Raw genomic sequence first — 27,217 nt, forward strand, 5'->3', positions numbered from 1 at the left:
GACCAACTATTATAAAAATTAAAAAGGCATACACTGTAGGCAATAATGTTTAAAACATTCAGAAAAGATTTGGGTCAATATGAAAAGGTACAGAGAAAATAAGGCATTTTTATTCACTGCTTATATATGAGTTACACACTGGAAGCACTGCCACTGATGCATTTTCATCTAATTTTTCCTATAATAAGAAGATGAAATGTGTTGGTGGCTGTAATAGAGCCACCTCCCTCAAATTACATTGCTTTCCATGACCCATCCTAAGTCTCACACTTCAAGCTAATCATTGACAGAGCTTTACAATCACAAGCTTTTACTGAAGCGTTGATAAGACAGTCGAGCAGTTAGTGGCAAATGAAGCCAGGCTGTGCGGCGGGATCTCCAGGGAATGAATGGATTTTCTTCAGTACTGATGAAAGAAACATACGCTATAGGAAAACAATGTCCAACGGGGGACTGCAAAGATCTGTCATCCTGTCAACATTGATTCTCCTACGAGCTGTTACTGGATTCTCCGGAGACGGAAGAGCTATATGGTCTAAAAATCCTAATTTTAGCCCGGTAAATGAGAGTCAGCTGTTTCTCTATGACACTTTTCCTAAAAACTTTTTCTGGGGCGTTGGGACTGGAGCATTTCAAGTGGAAGGGAATTGGAAGACAGATGGAAGAGGTGCCTCTATATGGGATGACTTCACCCATACACACCTCAAAAATATCAACAGCATGAATAGTTCCAGTGACAGTTACATTTTTCTGGAAAAAGACTTATCGGCTCTGGATTTTATAGGAGTTTCCTTTTATCAGTTTTCAATTTCCTGGCCAAGGCTCTTCCCCGATGGAATAGCAGCAGTTGCCAACGCAAAAGGTCTCCAGTACTATAATAATCTTCTGGACGCTCTAGTACTTAGAAACATTGAACCTATAGTTACTTTATACCATTGGGACTTGCCTTTAGCACTACAAGAAAAATACGGGGGGTGGAAAAATGAAGTTATAATAGACATCTTCAATGACTATGCCACATACTGTTTCCAGACGTTTGGGGACCGTGTCAAATATTGGATTACAATTCACAACCCATATCTAGTTGCTTGGCACGGGTATGGGACAGGTCTGCATGCCCCTGGAGAGAAAGGAAATTTAACAGCTGTCTACGCTGTGGGACACAACCTGATCAAGGTACTGTACAGCTGGCTTCATAGTATAGCTTCAGAATATAAGGAGCAGGAGTTAAAAAGAAACCTAAGAAATGTATCTTCTGTTTAAAGAATTCTCTTTACTGAAATCAGCTCAACTAATTTTAGTCTAACCCACAAGTTCTATCCTCAAATTTCATATTTAAAGTAGTGTATATTTTATTTTTCTCAGCTATTATTAATGTAGTAATATAATCATTTTCCTTAAAAGTGCACTTTTTAAAATTAACTATTTTGAAATCTACACTTATACATTAGAGCATGAGAATGTGACTTTCCTTTCATTCTGTGGGAAAACAGCACTTTACAAATTTAGTTGTTGGCAATCCTTTTCTGACAACATGCAACCATTTCAGAATTAGGTTAAGGTATGACCATTTCAAATGTGTATTTGTTGTTACTACTGCTATTCTTAGTGATACTTAGTTATAGTAAGCTAAATAAATGTTAGCTAACAGATACATATTAAATGCAGGAATTGAAATAAATGTAATTCACAGTTGCTTTTATTTGTGTTACATAGCAAAAATGATTAGTTGTTCTAGGAGTTAAAATTAAGCTAGTAATATCAAAACTGGGAAGAATATGCTCTACCTTGTGTTTTAAAGCAGTATAGTTCAAAAGCTAGAGTTTATCCTGGGAAATGTTAAAATCTTAAATAATAATGACACTGTAAGCAAAATAAGTTAATAGTCATTGAATGTTTACTATGTGCCACAGACTAAGCATTTTACATGCATTATCACATTTTATATCATGTGGTACAAACATCAGATTGTACCAAAAGATATAAAGTGAAAGAGTTAAATTCCTCTCTCCCTCTCCACCTGACAATCCCAACCTCAAGAAAACTGCTGTTGTTTCTGACAATCTGTGATATTACATGCATTATAAGCATTTAATCCTCATAATAACTTCAAACTAGGTCTAATTATTATCCCCATTTTAAAGATGAGAAAACTGAAGCTTAATGAGATTACATAACCTCAAGGTTACAGAGTAAAATGCAGCTGTTGTGAACATGGGGTTTATAAATGACAGCATAATTAAACACTAAATGTCTTTATATATTAAGAATGTTTTTAAAGGACCAATCTTTGGGAAATTTTCAAGAGATTTTGCCTCACATTGACACAATATCTAGAATCAGCTTTAACTTCTTGAGTCAACTACTCTACTTGGGAAAAAAGAAATTACTCTGGATAACTGTTACATTTTGAAAATGAAAAAATTCTGTTAGTGGGGTTTCATCATGTGGTAGGAGAAGTAATCTGATTTTTAATAAGCAAATGTTAAGTATATTGAAATAGAAAAAAAATGTATAGGAATATAAAGTTACTCCCATGTCCAAATTTGCACATACAAAAATATCTGCTAACCCTTCTTTTCCCTGTGAACTTTCTGGATTATTATACATGTGCATTGTACTATGATTTAGTCATATCTGCTCTTGCAGTAAACAGATTGCATTATAAATTCAAGGTCATTTACATATCTTTAAATAGAGTTGTATATAGACAGATGAATATGTGGGTATTCTGTGATTTGGGAAAAAGACCTTAAAGGTAGAAAATTTACAGCTGTCAACTATGAAGATTATGCATACAAAAGTCAGAAAAATATTTCTTTTATCTAATTCTTTTAATTATTAAAACAATACATGCTCATGTAAATTGAGAAACATCAGATTGTACCAAAAGATATAAAGTGAAAAAGTTAAATTCCTCTCTCCCTCTCCACCTGACAATCCCAACCTCGAGAAAACTGCTGCTCATTTCTGATATAATCTGTTTAAAGTTTTCTATACAAATACATGTACATGTACATTTACTTAACTTTTATTTTAAAAATTCTAAATTGTTGAAAAGTTTTCAGTTACCTGGGAAAATGTTAACAATTACAATTTTCATGAAAAATATGTTTAAGTGGTTAATTTAAGCCTTAAAAACTGGCTATCTGTTAAAAATACACAAGAAAAAGTTGTAATTAACAAATAGGTATTGCTTCCAAACTTAGCATAGCAAATGCTATATTTTCAGATACTTTTTCATTTTCCTCTAATTTGAGATAAGTTCTGCCTTTAACACAAAATTAGCACTCTGATAAATTTTATTGTTTTAAACTGAAAGACATTTTTCAATTATTTTGTTTTCTAAGTAATTTCTTCTCTCTCTTTAAATTTCTAAATCACTAACCTAAATAAGGAGTGTAAGGGGTTCCTTGGGTGGTGGGCACATAATGCAATGTGCAGATCATGTGCCATAGAGATGTACACTTGAAACCTATATGGTCCTTTCGACCAGTGTCACCACAATAAATTTAATTTTTTTTAAAGTGAGATATACTTTTAGCACCAGTGACTTATAGCACCAGAGGGAAATCTGGCAATGGTTTGGTAGCCTGAGGTGAACTTGTTTTTCCCACTTGTTCCCTTTCTGCTCTTCCTTTAACAGAGAAAAGATTAATTAGATATTTTATGTTGCAACGAGTGTTTCTTCCTTATTACGCTACCTTGTGACCCTGAAAAAGCATTCTTTAGGATTAGTTTTTAGTCCAAGAACACTGATTGAGTTTTTTAAAGCCTAATATAAAGCTAAATTCATGGATGGTTATAGACCACTTTAGTCCTAATCCTCAGCTACTGAAAAGCTTGCATAGTGGCTATGGGGTCTTTCAAGTTCCAAGATGATCTTGAAAACTCCATCTCAGTCTAAAATATTCTGGTTTGAAGGAAACCCAAATTGTCTGACCAGTCCTGAGACTGACCTGGAATTTAGATTCCACTTTATTTCAGATGTGGTGATTACCTTAAAGCGAGTCTAAGCCTCAGATAAAAACTTGTCATAATCAAACCAACTAATGGATGCTTCACTCTGAGTTCTTAACAATATTCAGAACAGAAAGAGCATGCATTGATTGGCTTGACCACCTTTAAGCATAGCTATCATAGCTTTAATGATTATAATTTTTGCAACAACATTGCCAGGTATCTATCATTATCTCCATTTTACAGAGTGATACTTCCAACACGCATCATGTCACTCCCCTGCATAAAATCCATCAGTGATTCCCCAAGGCTTTGGGGATAAAGTCCCAATTTTTCATCAAGATCTTCAAGACACAAACTGGCCTCCATGCCAGGCTCCTTACTGGTCACTCTCCCACCCCCATCACTAATGCCAAACCCTTGCACCCCACATTCTGCTATAATGCACTACTAGCAGAGTCTGGATTTTACCTTACTATTCCCCTCCACTCAGCCTTCACCAGCGCTCTATCCAGCTGACATGCCACTTACTCCCTGCTGTGCTGATACAAGGTCCTTCAAGACTCAACGTAGGCAGTCACCACTTCTAGGCTATTCTTGATCCTTCAGGGTTAGTGCCCCTCCTGAAGGTTCACATAATAAGAGGTGCATAGCACTCCTACCATATGGCACTTTTCTATCTCACCAACTAGAATGAGAATTCTTTGAAAGGAGAGGCTATTTTTTATCTGTCTTTTTACTTCCAGTACCTTGCACAGACTATTAGATGCATGCTAGGTATAAATGTTTGTTGAATGAATGGTTTAGGATTTCTATCTTAAACCTGTAATCAAAGACCCTATCTCAAGTTTAAAATTCATATTTCATTTCATTATTGCTAATTCCTGAAATTGCCTATATTAATCCAGTGGTGTATCAGTTTGGACTCTTTTGGTTGCAAGTGACAGATGCCTAATTCAAGTTGGTTGAAGGAAAAATAAGCAATTTCCTGGCTTGGTAACCAAATCACAGAAATGAATGGGTCCAATAACCAGGACACTCTCAAAGCCCTTTATCTCAGTCTTTCATGTCCATTTCCTCTTATAGGTTGGCATTATTCTTCTTTGTAGAGGAAAGATTTCTCTCTCCCAAGTTCAGTTTTTAAAATCTCAAACCGTTTGGTTTATTCTGTCATTCCTCAGATCAGTAAAGCCCCAAGGTTTCATATTAGGAAAGGCAGTAATTGTATCTGTTTTTATTTTTAAATCAATAAATATGCATAATTTAAATTTGTAGATTTCTTTCCCACTAAAAATGGAATATTTGAGAGCCTCTGAGTAAAAGCATGCATAGAGGTTGGGGAAGAAGAGTTTGCTCATGAGATGGTAGCTCATTCATTTAATTACTCCACTAAATACTGCCAGCTTCCATGACAGTCTTGATCATTTCATCTAAATTATTATCTCTCATAGACATATACTGTTTATATAGTACCAGGATGTCTCAACTTCAGCACTATTGACATTTTGAACCAAGTAATTCTTTGCTGTGGTGGGATGTCTTGTGCATTGTAGGATATTTAGCAGCCTCTACCCACCAGATTCCAGTAGTTCCCCTGTCCCCAGAGTTGTGACAATTGAAATGTCTCCAGACATTGCCAAATGTCCCCTGGGGGGAAGGGCAAAATTCCTCTCCCTTCCCTCCCTTGAAAAACATTGACTAAGTGGTTAAAGGCATGAAGCATAAAGAGCAAAGACATTGAAATATAACCAATATGAGGGACATAAAAAATGATAATTTACAAAATTGCCTCAAGGAGGATTTTGCCAGATCTGTAAGTTGCACACAAACTCAAAATTAATTTATAGGATTATCAGGATGTTTTGAGAGAAGAAACAATGTTTTAAGAAATACTAAATGAGAAAATTATGTTGATGATTATATCTAGTTTGACTTTTCACATACTAGAAATAAAGATTGATCCTATTGGCTTTGTGTTATTTGTGAAATACTTGAAAGAGCTGGCCCAAACCATTTCTTACATACATAGTTATTTATGAGCAAAACACTAAACTTACTTTTTGAAAGCTTGTACTTTTGTAAAAAGCAAAACTTAAGAATTCAAGCAGAATGTTGCAGAAACAATTTTTATCCATTTTTGATGCCATAACATTGTATTGCACAAAGTTTTGTTTTCTGTGCATCACCCCACAGTTGGCTTTTTTGTTTCCTTGCATATCCAAGTACCACATGTACAATTATTTATTAAAACATTTTAATTAAAATGTTTGTTTTGAAAGGAAACTATATATCCTACAATTCACGAGAGACCAGTACTTTCTAATACCCTTAAAATAAATATGTAACATTTAAAATAAAAAATGTTCATTTTTGTTACACCTAATGTCATCTCCCATACAAAAAGGGGTAGGTGTACCAGACCTGAAAAACATCACAGAATGGGTAACTTTTACTCTGCATTTTAGTATACATTTTGTCCTAAAACCAAACACAGGGTGTCATTTTAAAATGTGTCATAAAATAATTTTTCTTATGTAATTAAAATAATTTACATAATGTAACTGTTTTATTAGATGGGGAAATGCCAATATTTATGTTTGTATATTATAAGTATTTTAAATATTCATAATTTATTTTCTGAATATTTAAAATAAACTATAATTTTTAATAATAAAATAGGCTATATAAGTAAATATATGTCAACACTTTTGTGTATACTACACACAAGTGATGAAATAATGTTTTAAATTCCTTAGGGGTTTAAAAGATTGTTTAAGAGGCAGTGAAGGAGGCTTTCAGAACAAGAAATGTTGGGAAACACTAATCTAGGTCAAGGCCTCACCAACGTGTTCCTCAGCCTGGGATATTTATTTCTCTCTATTTTTCCACCTCTTTGGGAAACTTTGTCTTAGCATTTCTTGGCATCATTCCCTCAGAGAAGCTCGCATAAGGCTGAGTATGGGTTAGACAGTCAATAAATAATTCAACTGATTATTTTCTAATTAAAGAAGATCCACCTTATCCCGGAAGGGATTTAAAATTACAATTGACTAGAAGTTGATCTCAGATGCACACGCACTTCAACACATACTCTGGCATAAACATACAGTCTTTTCAGATCATACAAATCAATTAGGTATGCCTGTGTCTATGAAAAATTTTACATTAAAAGCCCATCTTGAAACAAGTTGCAGAATGTTGAAAACTCTCAAAGCTGAGTGATGTGTTCATGAGGGTTTACTAGATTATTCTTTCAGTTATTGTGTATTGTAACAATTTCCACAATTAAAAGTAAAAATAAAATAGACCGTAAAAAGAATATTTTATATTTTAAAATAAAACAATCCCCTCCATATAATACATTTCTTGAAGGCTCCATCAAAATTCTTAACCAAAATTTAGTGTGAAAACTGCCAAAAGAGCTGTGAAAAGGCCACCATTCACATGATTAATAGCTAAGCCTTCTTTGCCAGTGCTGCTGCAACTGCTTTCTTGAACAAGAAGACAGCATGTTTCATAGGCACATTTAAATAGATTAAATGTCATGGTTAAACCTCTCCTGCCCATCCCCCACCAATGTCTTGAAGACTAAGTATAATATTTTGAAATGGAAAGGGAACACTAGAAGAATCCTTTTTTTAGCTTGTCTTGGTTAAATAGAAGCAAAATCTTCAAAGATCACTCCAAACGACTTTCCTCCTCGCCCATAAAATAAAGAAATTTTTTAAAACTCCCAGGTTAAAGTTTTAAAACTTTAAATTTAAAAAATTTTTTAAACTCCCAAGACAATAACATACAAAAATTAATTTTTGCTAAATCTTGTAGCTAAAAATCTAGCCCAAGCTTTTCTGTCAATGAAGGACAAAAAAAAGGTTAAAAAAAAAAAAAAGTTTTATTTGCTACCTTCCACACTCTCTTCCATCCCACTCCCCCAAAAAGAACACAGAAATGGGAAGAAGAAAGGACAGAGATTGGTCTTAATTCTTAAAAGTGGAGGGATGAAACAATTATTACAGGTAACTTTTGACATCCTATAATACTATTCCTCATAATTATTTTTACAGTAAGAATACTCTATTGCATACCTACTGTAGTATCAGAAACTGTCCTAGGTATTTTTCATATATTATCTCATTTAATTCTCACATCAACCCTACCAGGTAAATTTTCTTACAGCCATTTTACAGTTGATGAAACTGAAGCCCAAATAAATTTGCCTGAGGTTGCACAGCTTTATAAGTAGAGCTTTTTGTTTGTTTTTTGTATAAGTGATTTTTTTTACTCCATAGTAAGAGTCAGAGCCAAAACTCAAATCTTATCCATCTAAATCCAAGCTAGCAAGGTTTAATGACATGAATCAGCTACCTACCTTCAAAGAGAATAATTTATAGCTTTAAACCCATGGCAGCCACTTGTGTTGATACTGACTCAACAGATATTTGACTACATTTTGCCTATTTAAAGGCCAAAACAATCTATCTACATGTTTTATTTGTCCAAAAAAATCTATGAACAATTTATCCCTGATTCATACATTAACCATGAAGCTTTTCATTTGTCCCCATGATTTTAATTTTTATTTGCTCAAAACTTTAGTGTTCCATTAAAGTGATGTTAAATCACATATGTGTGCCCTTGGCAATACTATATAAACTTTAAGTACATGTTAACACAAGTATTCATTTAATTAGCTAATGCATAGTATCTATATGATAATCCCAACTCATCTCCATTGGGACCTAAGACATCTTTAACAAAATATAGAAAGTAATGATCAAACAAGTTAAAACTAGCATTCTCATAGACGTTTCTGATCAAATTTGAATAAAAGATGAAAACCGCTTACAGATAAGAATCACCAAAGACAGTTTCTATTACCAGTATACCACTGTTAGATATAAGAATCATGTAAAAAGAAACTATTTGTAGATGACAATTGGTATCTAAAACCTTCAAGAGAGCAATATTTACTTTTTCTAATCATTAAGTAGAAAAAGTTATACTTCAGTGAATGATTAACAAGAGTTTAAATAAATGTAATTATAAATGCTCAGAGAATAACATTGTGATCATGTTTAAACAGCTTGATTTGATATGAACACTCTCATACATGGAAAATTAGGCCCAACTGGAGATCAGAAAATATTATTAAGCAATGGAAACAGTACTAAATATGATGAACCTATGAATGAGGGAAACTTTACATTATAGTATAAAATAAGTCATTTAATTATATATAAAAAGGCTTACTGAGAAAACTCAACATTAGAAAATAGTCTTTGTTAAAAGAAAAAGGTATAATTGAAACTATGGAACATTAACAATGATTGTGTTGCTGAAAGGCAGGAGGGATGCTGAGAATTGATCAGAACCATTTCACCTACTAACCAATAATGAGTGTATCACAGAAGTAATCAAAGTGGTTCCTGGATGATCTAGTAGTGCTTCCTGAAAATGTTTTGGGGGCATCTGTATACACAAGTGTGGACAAAATACATACACTCAAGAAGTTCACAGCCAGCTATGGGCCTGAGACTTACACAATCTGGAGGCCCTTGGTTAAATGTGTGTGTGTGTGTGTGTGTGTGTGTGTGTGTGTGTGTGTGTGTGTGTAAATTATAAACACAAAAGCTGGTACAAAAGTGTTTATAATGAGAAAAATCTTACAACAAATTACTGTAGTCTCAGAGATTCAGATTCCTTTTTTGCTGAGGTCTCTTTAGGGAACTTATCAGAAATACTTACCTAACGATGCTTCCAATCGCAATCTGACTCCCAACCCACATAGAACTTTTTACGAGGATGTGAGCAAGTTGGGGGCCTGAAGCTTCAGTTCCCTAGGTTTGTGGTGAATCTGCTTTTCTCACATGCCCCAACCTGGGGCCTTATTTTTGTTATTGTAAGAATTGTATCATTTGTGATTTCCAGAATGGCTTTTTATTGACTATCTTTAACTCTTCATTCCTAAATCCTGAGGAAAGTCTTCAAGTTCCCAGCCCAGACTATTTTAGCTTCAATTATACCCTGCGATATGGTCCTTTTGCATGAAAAAATTGCTAACAGGATTACTATTGTTAATTTAGCAATAACAGAAAGTTGAAAATGTTATCTGCCCTCTGAAAAATTGGCAAGCAAATGTTATATCTCTGGGCAAGGAACCTGAATTTCAGGAACGCTCCAATTTACTAATATTGATTTCTTCTAAACTCCCTTCTTATATCTGGTGAAGCCACAGATGCTTCGTTTAATTAGTTAGGAACTTTATTCTAGACCTTTTTCCCCTTGCGTTGCCAGGTTTAGATTCTGGCTCAGGCATTAATTTGATTTAGTGATGTTATAATGGAAATCAGAATTATATAACAATAATAGGACCTTTTTTAAAAAAAAATCTTATATCTTCTCAGGAAAACAGAGCACTATTGAGTGTCTATTACATCCTATGGAGAACTTCAATCTTAGATCATAGTGTTAAGAGCTCCTGGTTTTGGTACCATAAGCTCTCTTTGAAATTACCTAAAGGATCTTTTTTTTTTAAGTAACAAATATATTAGAGCTTAGTTTTTTCATGATTCCTATGGGGAAAACCTGAAACTATACAAACTGAGAACAATCAATGATTCATTAAAATAATTTGAAATATAAATGTGGAGTTTAAAGTAAGTTTTCTTTAATAGTTTTTACTTAATACTTTGTTAAATAGCATTCACAATAAACAAGTTTATAGCTCACATGAAGATATTTCAGCCAAAATGTGACTAGAATTGGGCACAGATTTGGAAATTTAACTTTTGACAAATGACTGGAGGTTCCTTAAATACAGGACATGTATAATGTGCTAGGTTTGCTCATCCGTCTTCAGCCCATGCCCTCCACAGCACTCCCTTCCACCAGTGTCCTGCCATGTCTCCCGACCTCGAGCCCCTTCTTCATCTTTGCTTCTAGAGTTGTACCAGCTGGCTTATGTGCTGCCTATCTTCCACAGAACTGATCTGAGTCTGCATTTCCAGGGGCATCCAAGAGAACCGCCACGATAGACTGGCAGCTGCCTCTCAATGACATGAGGCCCTGATAGCTGGCTCAAAAAGAAAAAGCTGCTGACTTCCCCTTTAAGCTACTGAATTTAAAGAACAAAGGTTGAAGCTCCCTTAAATCAATCATTCCAAAGGTAGATGGCCTTGTACCGATAGAGGGTAACCTTGGAAAATCGCAGAAAGACTGTTGTGCAAGGTTGCAGGGTCCAGGTTGCACTCCCCTCCCAGCCCCATTTTAGTTTTCCCAACAGACCTCCTTTATGAGCATCAGACCAGGGGACACATGGAGATATCTCTGTTCCATCAAGATTTATGTCAAACATTATCTCTAAGCAATACTTTTTACCTTGTTACTCGGCAAACAGGATCAAGTTATAACTATAAGCGCTGTACAAAGAACCTCCCCCACATTCTCTACACAAGAATGGAGAGGCTGTCTTCAGTCCAGAGCAAAGATAACCCTAGATACCTTGATAGCCTATGCAAATAGCAGCAAAGGTGAAAGAGACACTGTGGAACACGAAGGTCACCTTGGGGCATGACAACACATGTATATAGATATATATATATCCAGAAAACTTGTTTGAAAAGGTATTGCAAAGGCACATATCTGTTGTCTTCTAAGCGGTTCTATTTCTCATTAAAATGCTGATGCAACCAAGATTTTATCACAGCTTAGGTCATCTTTCATATAATCACTAAAATATGCAATAGAACATCTATTTTAAAGAAACTCCTCCTCCCACCCCCTTTCTTTTTCCTATTAGGACTGGTCCATTGCTATTAGGATTGGTTTAATAAATTTATACCAATTCCATCTCACTTTCCCTTCAGTGTCTAATGGCATCATATTTGCAAGGCATCTAGTTTCTGGCTCAGGATCTTACACATGTTCAGAGCTTTATAGTTTACACATCAGAGGTGCACGTCAGCCCTAAAGAGACATACTGATCACTGAGCCAAGGGATGAAGTGACTGATTAGAAGAAACCAAATAATTCTAGCAATGCATGACTGCTTTTGTTTCAAATCAGAAAAAAAAAAAAAAATGCAGTTTTCAAGACTTTACATTGTGATTCCAGGCCCAGAAAAATCCAGAAAGAGCAGATGAGATCACTTATGGTGGAGTCTATCCCCAACTCCCCTGTGTTTCTTTCCGGAAGCTGGAATCTCAGGTTGGAGGCAGGGGAGGAGGCTACAGCCTGATCATTTCTCTGACAGGAGAGCATTCTTAAAGATCCTTGGGGACTTTTGGGTGCTAAATGGTTCCAGGATCTTCCAGTGAAAACCAAGTAAGATCAGGTAGACAGAGGTAATACCTCGAGACATCTACTTAAGGAAATCTTCCCAGGAATGATTTCAATTAGCTCTTCTTGCATAAAGCAAGGAGACACCAGCTTCGGAATCCTCACCCTGACATATTGCCTACCTTTCCTCACCCCAGCAGGATTTATGCAACACATTTGGTGTCCACGGGGCCTATTAGGTTTGAACCATTGTGCATGTCTGATTGTTCTTGACCTACAGAAGGCCCTTTCAGACAATTCAACCCAACATAAAACGTCTCTAATGAGCAAAAGAAAAGCTAAGGAACAAAACTGAAAGCAGACTCTGTGGGTTAAAGGGAAGGGTGTGCACACTTGTTTTAGAAACAGCCAAATCGAGTAGAAATTGGGAGACCTGGGAAGAGGAAAGCAAGTCCAATGCTGAGGGAAAGAGACATGGACTCAGATAAAGGATGGTTTTATGACTGGCCAGGAGTCCTTAATTGGAGTCTTGAATGTTCGCATCTCCTTCTGGTAGAGCTCATGGCTTTTTACAGAGTCATGCCTTTTTGCTTTAAATATTTTTTCATTTAATGTCTTACTTTATGTTTCTCTTTCACACAGTTCAGTCTTATTTTCCCAATAAGATGATTGGCTCCTAAGGGCAAATTCCTGTTGCATTTATTTCAGCCTCTCAGGGCAGGCAAGGCAGGCATTGAGTAATCACTTGTACCTATTAAATAGACTGGAAACCGATCATGAGGCTCTGTTATAAGAGCTCAACCAGAAGCGTAAACTGCAGGAGGACTAATAACAACATCCATCTTTTTTAGAGAGAGAGAGAAGCATCGATTTGTTGTTTCACGTATGCATTCATTGGTTGATTCTTGTATGTGCCCGGGGCGTGAACTTAAAACCTTGGCATATTGGGAAGACACTCTAGCCAAGTGAGCTACCCAGCCAAGGCAATACAATATCATCTATCTTTAGGCAGTAGCTCCTAGATGCTCTATTCTATGCTATGTATTTAATACATATATTAGCTCTACATCTAACAACAACTATTATTTCTAACTTCATTTTACAGATGAGGATACTAACAGATTTCAGATAGTTAAGTGACTTATCTAAGGCCACACATTAAATACCTGAATTTCAAGCTCAACTGTGCTGACCTCAAGTGACCACACTTGCCACTGGTTTTCTGCTTTATGCAGTGCCTGCCACACTTTAATAATAATAATAATAATAATAATAATAATAATAATAATAATAATAATAAAAGCTAAGGCTTCTATAGAGGTTACTCTATTCCAGGCACTGTTCTGAGGCCCTGTACATACATACATTAATTCATTCAGTCCTCACAACAAGCCTAGAAGGTGGGCTCTATTATTATTCATTTACAGAATCTAGATCCTGCATTATCCTGAACTTCTACGTTAGGTTCAAAAGGAGATTCTGTGGAACAATGAGAGATCACTGCTCAGCGTCTTTTTATCTAAAGAAGAAATCCTGTAATCCACACAGTATTTCCCCTGCACCCATCCCCAAGAGGGCCCGGGAAGGGGATCAAGGAGAAGTAAGATGGAGTTTGGACTAGGGCTCTCTGCCTGCCTCTCGGCAATCCTATAGGAGAGGCTTTAGGTTGGAAGCAAGGGGAAATGGACAGAGAGCTGACTTTGAGGTCATCAGGATTCCCTGGCAGCTCTCCCCTGCATCACTCTATGCTTCATTCATCTATCCACAAAAAGACTTTCTACCAGCCAAGTCAGAACCCTTGTAAGTACAATACGGGGTAATAATATTTTCTTCTTCTTAGGCTCATTCGAAAGTCTGGCATAACTACAACATAAATTTCCGCCCACATCAGAAGGGTTGGCTATCGATCACATTGGGATCCCATTGGATTGAACCAAACAGACCAGAAAACACGATGGATATACTCAAGTGCCAACAGTCCATGGTTTCTGTGCTCGGGTGGTTTGCCAATCCTATCCACGGGGATGGTGACTATCCAGAACTGATGAGGAAGCAGTGGCTCTCCATTCTACCCCTTTTCTCGGAAGCAGAGAAGAATGAAGTGAGGGGCACAGCTGACTTCTTTGCCTTCTCCTTTGGGCCCAACAATTTCAAGCCCCAGAACACCATGGCTAAAATGGGACAAAATGTGTCACTCAATTTAAGAGGAGTACTGAACTGGATCAAGCTGGAATATGGCCACCCCCGAATCTTGATTACCGAGAATGGCTGGTTCACGGACAGTCATGTGAAAACAGAAGATACCACAGCCATCTACATGATGAAGAACTTCCTCAACCAGGTTCTTCAAGGTTGGTTGCGCTCAATTAAAAAAAATTTTTTAATATTTATGCTATATATTTAAATTTGCCTTTGAATATATGATTATTGTTGTTGCTTCTGGGCTTCTTTTATTGTCCAATGTTGACAGAATTTTTTTTAAATTGATTTTTAGAGAGAGAGAAAGGGAGAATAATAGATAGAAACACCGATGGGAGAAACACCGTCGATCGGCTGCCTCCTGCATGCCCCACACTGGGGATAGAGCCTGAAACATGAGCATGTGCCCTGACCTGGAATCAAACCATGACCTGGGTCAATGCTCAGCCACTGAGCCACACCTGCTGGGCTTGACAGAATTTTTTAATGTTACTTTCATGTCCTTTTTTAGTGAAAGCTTGAGAGCAAAATAATTTTAGACTGGAGATACATCCTTAATTGGCAACAAGATGCTGTTTCATTCTTTCAAAAAGGAAACAGTGCTGAGGAAGATGTATCCAAAGTTTAACAGTAGAGTTTTAGTCTAAGATGCTGACAGCTTTCTTGGAACTGTGCTCCTTTCACTCTATTACGTGTCTAAATGATGAAAACTCTGAAGACAAAGAATGAGCTATCAGTGTCAAAGCTGAGTCATTTCTATTGATCCTGGGTATTTCTCTGACCCTTTCTTATCCCCTCATTCCTTTTCCATTACTCAAGTAGTGACATCTACAGGTGGCTGGTTGAAATAATGGAGAACACAAGCTCAAATCATGATGGCTCTGCCCTACATAGTTGGGCTCCATTTCATGCAAATATAAAGGAATTCTCAGTAGATCCTTCTAAAACTCTGTAGCTCTCTTTAAAAGCCACAAGCCTGGATAAAAATCCCAGATTCTGCGGGAGAGTGTTCAGGGAGGGTCCTCAGGGAGAGCAAGACCTGGCCCAACCTGCAGGCAGGAGCAGCATGGAACAGCAATTCCCAGCCACAGGCATATGCATATGGGGGCCTCTAGAGGAGAGGGCCTGTGCCAAATGCCACACCCTGGGCAGAAGGGGTGTCATTTCCCAGGCGTTATCATTCGGCCTCTCCTCAGCACCCTACACCACCAGAAATCTCTTGGCCAGGATTTTCTAACTTATAGGAAAAGGGTGTCCATGACCAAAAAAAAAAAAAAAAAAAAAACAAAAAATGCAGAAGTGAGGCATTTATGAAAGCTGTTAGTAAAAAAAAAAAAAGTTCCTGGTTGATTTTGGGTCTTTGTTGCTTTTATAGTTGCTGTTGATTTTCAGATTTCATTTTTCCCTAATTCTTAAAAGTTATTGAATCAGAGTTTTAAAGTAAGAAAGGCCCTGAGAGGTCTTTTCCAGTCTTTTCTGTTTACAAATGAGGAAACTAAAGTCAAGAAACTTGCCCAACAGTACCCTCCCGCCCCTGCCCCTTGGCCCAGTAAGCTCCTGTTTTTACATCACTCTATGACCTTCTCCTCCTTATATGTACATCCACTCATGTTCATTCTCAAGGCTGATTTTTCAGTCCCTGAAGGATAGTTTCACAGAAGACAGTTTGTGCACAAGCGGGAACCAACCAAAGCTTGAAATGCGAAACTCATGGTCATGAGCAGACATTTGTCCCTAAGAGTTCTGGGAATTACCAAGCCCTGTGATACAGATCTGCACACTAAGTCTGGGGAATATGTTCAGTTTGATCCTTTGACTGTGTCGTTCACTTGTTGGGAGAGGACCACTCTGGGTGAAAATAACTGCCACTTTTCAAGGATAAACATGAATTCTCTATATGATGTAATGGGCCTACAAATTAGGCAGAAGGTTGGTTTCACAACATACTGTCCCCTTGGCACGTTAGTGAAGTTGGAAACATGAGCCGGTCTGTTTAGGCCTCAAAACATCTCTGCTTTTTTTTTTTTCTCTCTCTCTGTGCAGCAATAAGGTTTGATGAAATACAAGTGTTTGGTTACACTGCCTGGTCCCTCCTGGATGGCTTTGAATGGCAGGATGGTTACACCACTCGCCGAGGATTATTTTATGTGGATTTTAATAGTAAACAAAAAGAAAGAAAGCCCAAGTCTTCAGCACATTACTATAAAGATATCATACAAGAAAATGGTTTCACTTTAAAAGAGTCCACACCAGATGTGCGGGGTCAGTTCCCCTGTGACTTCTCCTGGGGTGTCACTGAGTCTGTCCTTAAGGTAAGTGACTACTTACAAATTAACTATAAGGTGGGGCAAATAGTATACAATATTTTACTTCATTTACTCAGTGACAGCTAAGAGATGGCTGTCAGACAGTATCAAACAGCATGATCACTGGGAGGCTGCGACGGGACCCTGGGGGAAGAGGAAGGAAGGGGAAGGGGGGTGATGCTTACTGAGACCTGCCCCGAGCCAGGACTCGGGATGGAGAGCTTGGCACTGGAGCGAAGAGCTGCCATCAGGAAGCACACGGTCTAGAGATAACTTAGTTATTTTTGTGAGAGGCACTTGTTAGCAGTGTCCAAATTACAGGGGAAAATTTTCTTACTGGTTTTTGTTTTCCCAAAAGCAAATTACTAGTGGCCCTTTATTTAGTGATTCCTGCTATTGATAGACTTGGGTAAATTTCCTTATGAGGTCTCTATATCCGGGGGTGCCTCCTTCTTTACCTTCTTCAAACATTTACTCAAACATCATTTCTTAAAAAGGCTTCCCCCCACTCCAAAAAATAACAGCCTCATCACCATCGCCTCATCCCACGGTCCTGACTTTTCCACATAGCACTCATTACTAACATACTATTTACTTCACACATTTTCTTCTCCAGGTTGTAATTATTGAGATGTAACTGACATAACAACATTGTGTAAGTGTAAAACATGCAGTTTTTGTTTATTTGATACATTTATACATCACAAAATGATTACCACCATAGCAGGAGCTACCACCTCCATATCATCACACAATTCTTATTTCTTTTCATGATAAGAACACTTACGATCTACTCTCTTAGCAATTTTCAAGCATATACAGTATTATGAGCTATAGTCACCATGCTGTACATTAGATCCCCAGAACTTGTTAATCTTGTAACTGGAAGTTTGTACCCTTTTACCAATACCCTCCCACTTCCCCCACCTCCTGGCCCCTGGCAATCACTTCACACATTCTTATTTATCACCTGTCTTCCCCACTAGAAAGCAAACTTTCTCCGCATGAGGGTGGAGATGTCTGAGGCTTTGCTGCCTGCTGTATGCCTTACTAGAGCAGCACTGGGCTCAATGAAGAGTGAACGAACAAGGTTGACTTTTAGAGCCAGGTGAGGCCTTAGGGACCCCCTATTCCAAATCCTTTATTTTATGGGTGAGGAAAGAGAGATACATCAATTAATAATTAATACCTAAGTGACCTTCCCAAGGTAACACAAATAGCAGCAGAACAGTAACAGGCTACCCTCAAGCCCCCAGATGCACAGTGCTCTTTCCAAAATAATAATAACTATTTTTAAGCCCTTATTATGTGCCAAGTATCTACCTGGGTGTATGCACATTCTCTTTACCTAATCTTAAAAGCCTCATTTTATAAGCAAGGAAGCTGAAGGTTAGGGAGGTTGCGTGCCTCGTCCAGTGACCCAGATCTGTCTCCTGACCACTGTAAGACCTCACAGCGCCACACCATTGCCTGTGCGCTAGAAGCACATGGAAAGGCAACCAAGTGTACAAGGGATGCGACCAGATGAAAGGGCTCAAACCGTGAGTGGGCAAAGTTCATGGTTATGAATCTCAAACCCGTCGATATTTAAACAAGACTTTAGTACAGGTTCAGAGGTGACGTGAGGGGGAAGGATACAGAGGGTCATACAAACAGTGACTCACCTTCGGCTCACATCCCCTATGGGGTCGCCTACTTACCCAGTTCCTATCTCACACATGGCACAGGCAGGCAGCCGTCTTTTCCCTACCACTTCAAGTGGGTTCATATTTTTCAAAATTCCACACCCGCCCAGCCGGGCGTGGCTCGGCGGTTGAACATCGACCTAGGATCCAGGCGATCTGGGTTCGATTCCCGGTCAGGGCACATGCCCGGGTTGCGGGCTCGATCCCGTGAGGGGTGTGCAGGAGGCAGCCGATCAATGCCTCTCTCATCACTGATGTTTCTATCTCTCTCTCTCTCTCCCTCTCCTTTCCTCTCTCTGACGTCAATAAAGATATATTAAAAAAAAAAAAATTTCCACACCCAGCAAAGAGAGATCCAAGAGAGACAGCAGTTCCTGCCCATACATGACCCAACCTGCAATTTCCTCCTTCGTCGGAAGGCCTCCATCGCTTCCACACTGGTGATGTGAATGCCTGCCCCATTCCAAAGACCCTGTTCCTAGTCCTAGAACCAAGAGCTAATCACTTGGGTCAGGGAGAAGTAATTCTGTAATCAACTAGGTCTAGGTTTCATGCTCACATCTCCAGCCCAGCAAGAAGTGAGCTTCCCTTGAATTTGGACTAAGAGTGAAAATTAATAGTTTGCGGGGGGGAAATTAGAATGCTTTTAGAAATTTCAGCCAGAGGATGCACGATGTGTAGGCGAAAATTAGGTATCTATATAGGAAGACTGACAAAATGAAAGTAACACTTTAAAAATATTACCATTTCGGAGGAAAAACAAGATGGTGGCGTAGGTCACAGCTGCACCCGCCACCTCCCGCAACCACATCAAAATTACAACTAAAATACAGAACCACCGTCACTCAGAGCCTCCTGAGATCTGGCTGCACAGAAGCCCCACAGCCAGGGACCTGAAGCAGCACCGAGACCGGAGGAGGGGCGGAGACACGGGCGGGTCGGGGCTAAATCGCAGAGACACGGCCACTGCCTCACACCCGGTGCTGCAGTTGAAACCCGGAAGGGAATCTCCGCGGCGGAGTTTTCCCGGAGGAGGGAGGGGTCCCAGCCCCACAGCAGGCCCCAGCCCAGGGCTCCAGGGCCGGGAAGAGACGTCCCCACACCTTCAGCTGTGAAACCAGCGGGGACTGTCCCTGAGGGTCTCAGAGGCTGCGGGAGCCCCAGCAGCTCCTCTCAAAGGGCCCGGCAGGGACTCACTCGGACGCTCCCTCTGGGCCCAGCGCCGGGCAGCAGCCTGAAAGGACCCGGGACACTCGGGGGGGAACTAACCTGCCTGAGATCCGGGCGAGAGGTGGAGGGCGGCTTCCTCCCAGGCAGAAGGGCTGGCGGAGGACATGGCTCCTGTGGCGAGTCCTCCCCGCACACAGCTGGCAGGGAGGCACCATATTTGAATCGCCAGCACCTGACTCGCACCTTTGGCCCCGCCCCTCCCCACCTGCAGCTCATCCAGGCCATTTCCAGAGGCTTTTCTGTATAAGTGGCCCCTTGAGACTTACCCTTAGGACTTTACTAAAATCTCTCAAACAAGCAGCAGCGGGCCCCATACAGCTTGATAAGTGACCCCAGGCCTGGCACTAGCGGCAGCTGCACTGGCTCATAGCTAGGCCTCTCCTGGGCACCTCCAAGCCCAGCACAAATAGCAGCCAACTACGGTTTGCTGTGTAGCTCATGCTGGGTGGCCCTGGGCAAGGCACTGGCGGAGGCTGACTTTGCACCTCCCGGGAGGCCCGAGACAGTGCACCTGGTGATCAGACTCGACCACGCTGGATTACAACCCTACCACATCCACGAGTGACACACTCAAGGGGCACACTTGGTGAACACCAAAGCTCCACTGAAGTAAATCCTGCTCCATAGGGGTGTCTCCAGCACAGCAGCTCTTTGGCTGTAGTTGCAGCTGGTCCTCAAGGCCGACTGGTCTGCGGGTCAGTTCCTCCCAGGGACGCCAACAGCAACCAAGGCTCAACTATAACAGGACAGTGCACACAGCCCACACAGGGGAGCACCTAGAAGGCCCAGCTCAGGTGACTGGGGAGGCTGAGCCACTGGACCCTACAAGACACCTACTCCACAAAGCCACTCTACATATTCCAGGAGATATAACAGCTTTACCTAATACATAGAAACAAACACCTGGAAGCAGCCAAAATGGGGAGGCAAAGAAACATGTCACAAAGGAAAGAACAGAAGAAAACTCTAGAAGAGGAACTAAATGAAATAGATCCAAGAAAGCTAATAGATAGAGAGTTCAGGATTTTGTTATAAGGATGTTTAAGCAGATGGTTAGGGAAATAACTGAGAAAATCGATGACATAATAAAGTACCAATTTGAAATGAAGGCTACAGGAACTGAAATGAAGAATAATTTACAGGGAATCAACAGTAAAGTAGAGGACGCTGAGAATCAAATCAGCAATTTGGAACATGAGGAAACAAAAAACATCCAACCAGAAGAGCAAAAAGAAAAAAGAATCCAGAAATATGAAGATAGTCTAGGGAGCCTCTGGGACAACTTCAAGAGGCCCAACATTCGTATTATTGGGGTGCCAGAAGGAGAGGAAAGAGACCAAGGAATTGAAAACCTATTTGAAAAAATAATTACTTCCCCTACCTGGGGAAAGAAATCGACTCTCAAGTCCAGGAAGCACAGAGGGTCCCAAACAAGAGGAACCCAAAGAGGCCCACAGCAAGACACATCATCATTAAAATGCCAAAGGTTAAAGACAAAGAGAGAATCTTAAAAGCAGCAAGAGAAAAGCAGTTAGTTACCTACAAGGGAGCACCCATACGGCTGTCAGCTGATTCCTCAACAGAAACTTTGCAGGCCAGAAGGGAGGGGCAAGAAATATTCAAAGTGATGAAAAACAAGGAACTACAACCAGGATTGCTCTACCCAGCAAAGCTATCATTTAGAACTGAAAGTCAGATAAAGAGCTTCACAGATAAGAAAAAGCTAAAGGAGTTCATCACCACCAGACCAGCACTACAGGAAATGTTGAAGGGTCTTTTTTAAGAAGAAGCTAATGAACAAAAGACACTGATGGATTAAATAGATCCAAGACATTGACACAGGCAACAGATGATCATATTTCAGAGGAAAGAGGAAACGGGGGGTGGAGGAGGGGAAGAGATTAACCCAAGAAGTTATATGCATATATGCATAACCCATGGACACAGTCAATAACAGGGTGAAGGCCTGGGGAGGGGGTGGGAGCTCAGTGGAGGGGGTCAGTTGCGGGGGAAAATGGTATACCTGTAATACTCTCAACAATAAAGATAAATTTTAAAAGTAAAATATATATATATATATATATATATTACCATTTTGCCCGGCAGGGCGTGGCTCAGCGGTTGAGAGTCGACCTGGGATCCAGGCGATCAGGGTTCGATTCCTGGTCAGGGCACATGCCCGGGTTGCGGGCTCGATCCCCGGTTGGGGGCGTGCAGGAGGCAGCCGATTGGTGACTCTCTCATCATTGATGGTTCTATCTCTCTCTCCCTCTCCTTTCCTCTCTCTGAAATCAATAAAGATATATTTTAAAAAATAATAATAATAAAATAAAATAAAAATATTACCATTTCATCCATGACAACATGTATGTACCTAGAGGGTATTATGCTAAATGAAGTAAGGCAGAGAAAGACAAATACTGTATCATTTCACTTATTTGTGCAATCTAAACAACTAAACAAATGAACAAACAAAATGAAACAAACTCATACAGCATACAAACTAATAGTTGTCAGAGGGTTGGGGAATGGAGGAATGGACAAAAAGGTAAAGGAGATTAAGAGGTACGAATTTAGTAATAAATAAGTCACATGGCTACAATGTACAGCATAGTGAATACAGTCAACAATGTCACAGCAACTTTGTATAGTGATATGCAGTTACTAGACTTCCAGTGGTGATCACTTCTTAAGGTATATAAAATGTCAAATCACTGTGCTGTACACCTGAAACTAACATAATATTGTGTATCAACTAAATTAAAAAGAGCTTTATATTCCAAAATGCAAATTTAAAAAAATAAAAATATTACTATGCCTACCCACACACATCCCTGTCTTACACCTTCCCTCCCCTACCAGCCTCTTAGCATTCTTTCCTCTTCCAACATTTTGTTTTGAGAAATTTCAAACTATTATAATAAACACCCATATTCCCCTCATCAAGACTAACCAATTAATATGTGGCTACATTTACTTTATCTCTGTCTCTCTCTGTCTCTGTCTCTCTCATGAACTGTTGAAAACTGGCAGATACTTCACCCCAAAATATTTCAGCATGTGTATCCTAAGAACAAGGACATTCTCCTATCTCATTATAATACTGTCAAACCCAGGAAATTTAGTATTGATTCAAAATCATCAAACATACAATCCATTTTCAAACTTTCCTAAATGTTCCAAAAATGTCCTTTATAGATTTTAAAAACTTGATCACGAACAAAAATAACACATTGACTTCCATGTATCTTTAGCTTCCTTTAATTCAGAGCAATCCTTCCAATCTCACAGTATTTACTTTTTTGAAGAGTCCAGGCCAGTTACTTAAAGAATAATCTCATGGATTTCTGATTTTTTTTTATTAGATTCAGTTAATCATTTCTGGAAGTAATAGTACATAGATGAGGTGTATTTCCTAATACATCACACCAGAAGGTACATGATGTCAGTTTGTTTCATTACTAAAGATGATAGTTGAAGTAGTAGTCACAAGCTTGCTTGGTTAAGGTGGCATTTTCCAGATCTCTTCATTGAAAGGTACCTTTCCCATATGTAATTAAAAAGTAATCCAATGGTGACATATTGAGACCGTATAAATATCCTGTTACCCAGCAGCATTTCACCCAGTGGTCTTAATATTGATTCAGGAATCTTGCCTGAATTATTACTTTATAAATTGCAAAACGGTAAACTTCTTGTTTTTGTTTTTTCTTTATTGACTTGAGAGAAAGAGAGAGAGCCAGAGAGACACATTAACTTGTTCACTTATTCACGTATTCATTGGTTGATTCTTGTATGTGCCCTGACCAGGGGTTGAACCTGCAACCTTGGTGTATCAGGATTATGCTCTAACCAACTGAGCTACCTGGCCAGGGTCAAAATAGTGAATTTCTTTTTTTAAATATATCTTTATTGATTTCAGAGAGAGGAAAGGAGAAGGATAGAGAGATAGAAACATCAATGATGACAGAGTCATTGATCAGCTGCCTCCTGCACTCCCCCGACCAGGGATCAAGCCCACAACCCGGGCATGTGCCCTGACCGGGAATCGAACCCTGATCGCCTGGATCCTAGGTCGATGCTCAACTGCTAAGCCATGCCCGGCCACGCAAAATAGTCAATTTCTAATTAGGTTATTCCTTCTACATTTATTAGGTGGTCTTTAAAAATCCAGTGTGTTTTAACACATTCTTGTCATTGTTTCATTAGACCTTTTGATACTCAAATTATCTCATATTTGGCCAATGGGACTCCTTCAAGCTGCTCCTGTGTCTTTTTGACATTCCCTTTCTGTTTTTAAGCACATCCTTATTTTTCTGGCACAAGATGTACCAGCATCACCTCATTCTTTTCCTGCCCCAGGCCTGGAAAAAGCCATATTTCTCCAAGGAGCTCAGGATCCTTTCAGTGGGGAATAGAATTTTAGAACCAAGCTCTGAAGTTAGGGTTGAGATCAGGGTGCATCATTTTAAACTAGATCTCTTAGCAGGTTATTCACACCACTTGCTAAGACTAATGCTTTCTGGAGGTTTTTAAAAGTAAGGCATTTTCAGTTAATATTGCCTTACCTTATGCAAGATTGCCCTTTGTAAAACACCCTATCATTACCATGATGCTCTGACGTTTCAAAACACTGAAACTGGCCATCTAGGCTAGGAGGATTTTACTCAAATAATTATATACAGATTTAACTTCATGCTCACCTGATCAATGTTCTCTCAGTTTAATGTTCTAAATAACTGGTTGACAGATGGCAAGTGAGCAGTGATATGGTTTTGTAATTAGACTATGAAAAATGACACATGAGAAAACAATTAGAGGGAAAATATTTACCAAAGGTTAATTATCATTTTTTCCAGGTACATTAAATTCAGCCATGGGGAGAAAACTACTTTAAAACAAGTAATTAAAAACAACACTTTTACTTTTTCTTGTTAATCTTGAATTTGGAAATGTTTTGTCTTAAGCCCTTTTCTGTTTTAATTTAGACTAAAAGGCCTAGCGGGCAATTATTGCAACCAGGGAAAACTAAACCCAAATCATGTCTACTTTGTTTGTACAGTGCTTTAGAGTTGACAGAGCACTTTCCCAGAGTCACTGACTCCTCACAGCACACCTGTGAGGTGAGTGAGATTGCTCTGTCACTATACAGAGGTGCTGAGCCTGAGTTTCAAAGGGAGTTCAGGGCTGTCTCCTTGGTAGAGGCGCAGGGAATAAGACACTGCCAGATCAGAGTAAACTTGGGAGTTTCTGGGGGGTATTTTACTGTCCTTTCTGCTCATAATCCCAAGTACCTTGCATAAAGAGGGTGTTCAGTATTCTCTTGTTGGATGAATAAATGCTATGTTCTCATAGGCACATGGGTGGGGGAGATAATGATGCATGTGTGATGATATCACTTGGAATTTTCAAATAGGAGGGGGTGTTAGAGATCTGCATCCAGGAAATGCAAGGGGTCATTCTCTACCCCATCCTGCAGGCTTCTTTTAAGAACTGTGGCTGGGATCAACTAGCCTCCTCTAACCCCAAGTGCTGATCTCAGTGAAGTCCTCTAGAACTGGAATCTTAACTTGGCTTTCAATTTATGGCAGTGTTTGAAGGGTCCATCTTTCATGATTCCTTTCTGGTCTCCTTGGGAAATTTCAAGGGCTGGAAGGAAGGATCATCCATCAGGCCTTTTCCATGACATCACCAGAACAGTTAGAACACACAGGTCATTATAAAAGACATATGCATCGTGCATTTTCTCTGTTGTCAGTAAGAGGTAAAATAAGATTAGGCCCTTCTCCCTCTCAGATGATGTATGCTAGCAGCCTGTCCACCCAGGTGTGCTTTACCTGAATGTGCTTGTTTTACACAGCCAGAACTGGTGGCTTCCTCCCCACAGTTCACTGATCCTCACCTGTATGTGTGGAATGTGACAGGCAACAGACTGTTGCACCAAGTGGAAGGAGTGAAGCTGAAAACACGGCCAGGTCAATGCACAGATTTTGTCAGCATCAAAAGACAGCTTGAGATGTTGGCCAAGATGAAAGTCACCCACTACCGGTTTGCTCTGGACTGGCCCTCAGTCCTTCCCACTGGCGACCTGTCCACAGTTAACCAACAAGCTCTGAGGTACTACAGGTGTGTGGTCAGCGAGGGCCTGAAGCTCAACATCTCCTCAATGGTGACCTTGTACTACCCGACCCACGCCCACCTGGGCCTGCCCAAGCCGCTGCAGCAGAGCGGAGGGTGGCTGAACGCATCCACGGCCCAGGCCTTCCAGGATTATGCAGGACTGTGCTTCCAGGAGCTGGGGGACCTGGTGAAGCTCTGGATCACCATCAACGAGCCCAACCGACTGAGTGACATCTACAACCGCTCTAGTAACGACACCTACAGGGCCGCGCACACCCTGCTGATCGCGCACGCCCTGGCCTGGCGCCGCTACGACCGGCGGTACAGGCGCGCGCAGCGCGGGGCAGTGTCGCTGGCGCTGCACGCGGACTGGGCCGAGGCTGCCAACCCCTACGCGGCCTCGCACTGGCAGGCGGCCGAGCGCTTCCTCCAGTTTGAGATCGCCTGGTTCGCAGAGCCCCTCAAGACCGGCGACTACCCGCTGGCCATGAGGGAGCACCTGGCCCTCAAGAACAGGCAGGGGCTCTCGCGCTCCGCGCTGCCGCAGTTCACGGGGGAGGAGAGGCGGCTGGTGAAGGGCGCCGCCGACTTCCACGCCCTGAACCACTTCACCACGCGCTTCGTGATGCCAGCGCACCAGGACGGCAGCCACTACGAGGCGGACAGGGACGTGCAGTTCCTCCAGGACATCACCTGCCTGAGCTCCCCCACCCGCCTGGCGGTCCTGCCCTGGGGACAGCGGAAGGTGCTCCGCTGGATCCGGAGGAACTATGGGGACCTGGATGTTTACATCACGGCCAACGGCATCGACGACCCCTCTCTGGAAAAGGATGAACTCCGAAAGTACTACTTAGAGAAATACATTCAGGAGGCCGTGAAAGGTGAGGCTTGGGGCCATTTCGGAGTGTGCCGTGTGACATTCCCAGCTAACGTGAACACAAGGAGGGGAGTAGGCTCCTTAGTGACAGTGTCAGCTCATTATGGAAAATTCGGCAAGTATAGAAAAATAGTTTTTAAAAAGAATCACCTGAAATCCCATTCCCCAAAACAAGCACCTTGACTTGTGCTTGCTAGACATTTTTAATACTTACAATTGAGTTCATACTATAATACAATCTTGTATCCAACTTTTTCTTCGTGTTCCTTGTACGGGCACCCAGGCCTGAGGCCTTAGGTCTTGGCTCAGGAAGGAATGTGCCTCCACCCCCATTCCCAATTTTAGACCTAATTTGGTGCAAACTGTGGAAGCAGGCGCTCACCCCCTCACCTCAAGCAACACTAGCACTGTTACTGCACTTGCAAGCAGAAAGTCGGGAGACCCAGAGTAAGAGAATATGATAACTTCATTTATAATGCTGGGTATTTTGATATTTTTTTTTTTTAAGGAAAAAGGTGCCTTATTTTCCTGGGGCATACATGAGGATATTAGTGTTACTGTCA

At 40.3% G+C, this 27,217-nt stretch overlaps 1 protein-coding gene across 1 annotated transcript in view; it reads left to right on the forward strand.

Moving 5' to 3' along the window:
• Positions 1-351: 351 nt before the first annotated feature.
• The window catches only part of KLB (klotho beta), a gene marked incomplete at its 5' end in the record, with an annotated part of 29,092 nt that continues 2,226 nt past the window's right edge, over positions 352-27,217 (forward strand). Inside the window, 4 exons of the mRNA XM_081118827.1 lie at positions 352-1,176; positions 14,078-14,588; positions 16,480-16,748; positions 25,518-26,658. Coding sequence (XP_080974953.1) covers positions 352-1,176; positions 14,078-14,588; positions 16,480-16,748; positions 25,518-26,658 — 2,746 coding nt within the window. The remainder of the gene's footprint in view (positions 1,177-14,077; positions 14,589-16,479; positions 16,749-25,517; positions 26,659-27,217) is intronic.

Source organism: Miniopterus schreibersii, assembly GCF_964146895.1.
Source record: "Miniopterus schreibersii genome assembly, chromosome: 1".
NCBI lineage: Eukaryota > Metazoa > Chordata > Mammalia > Chiroptera > Miniopteridae > Miniopterus > Miniopterus schreibersii.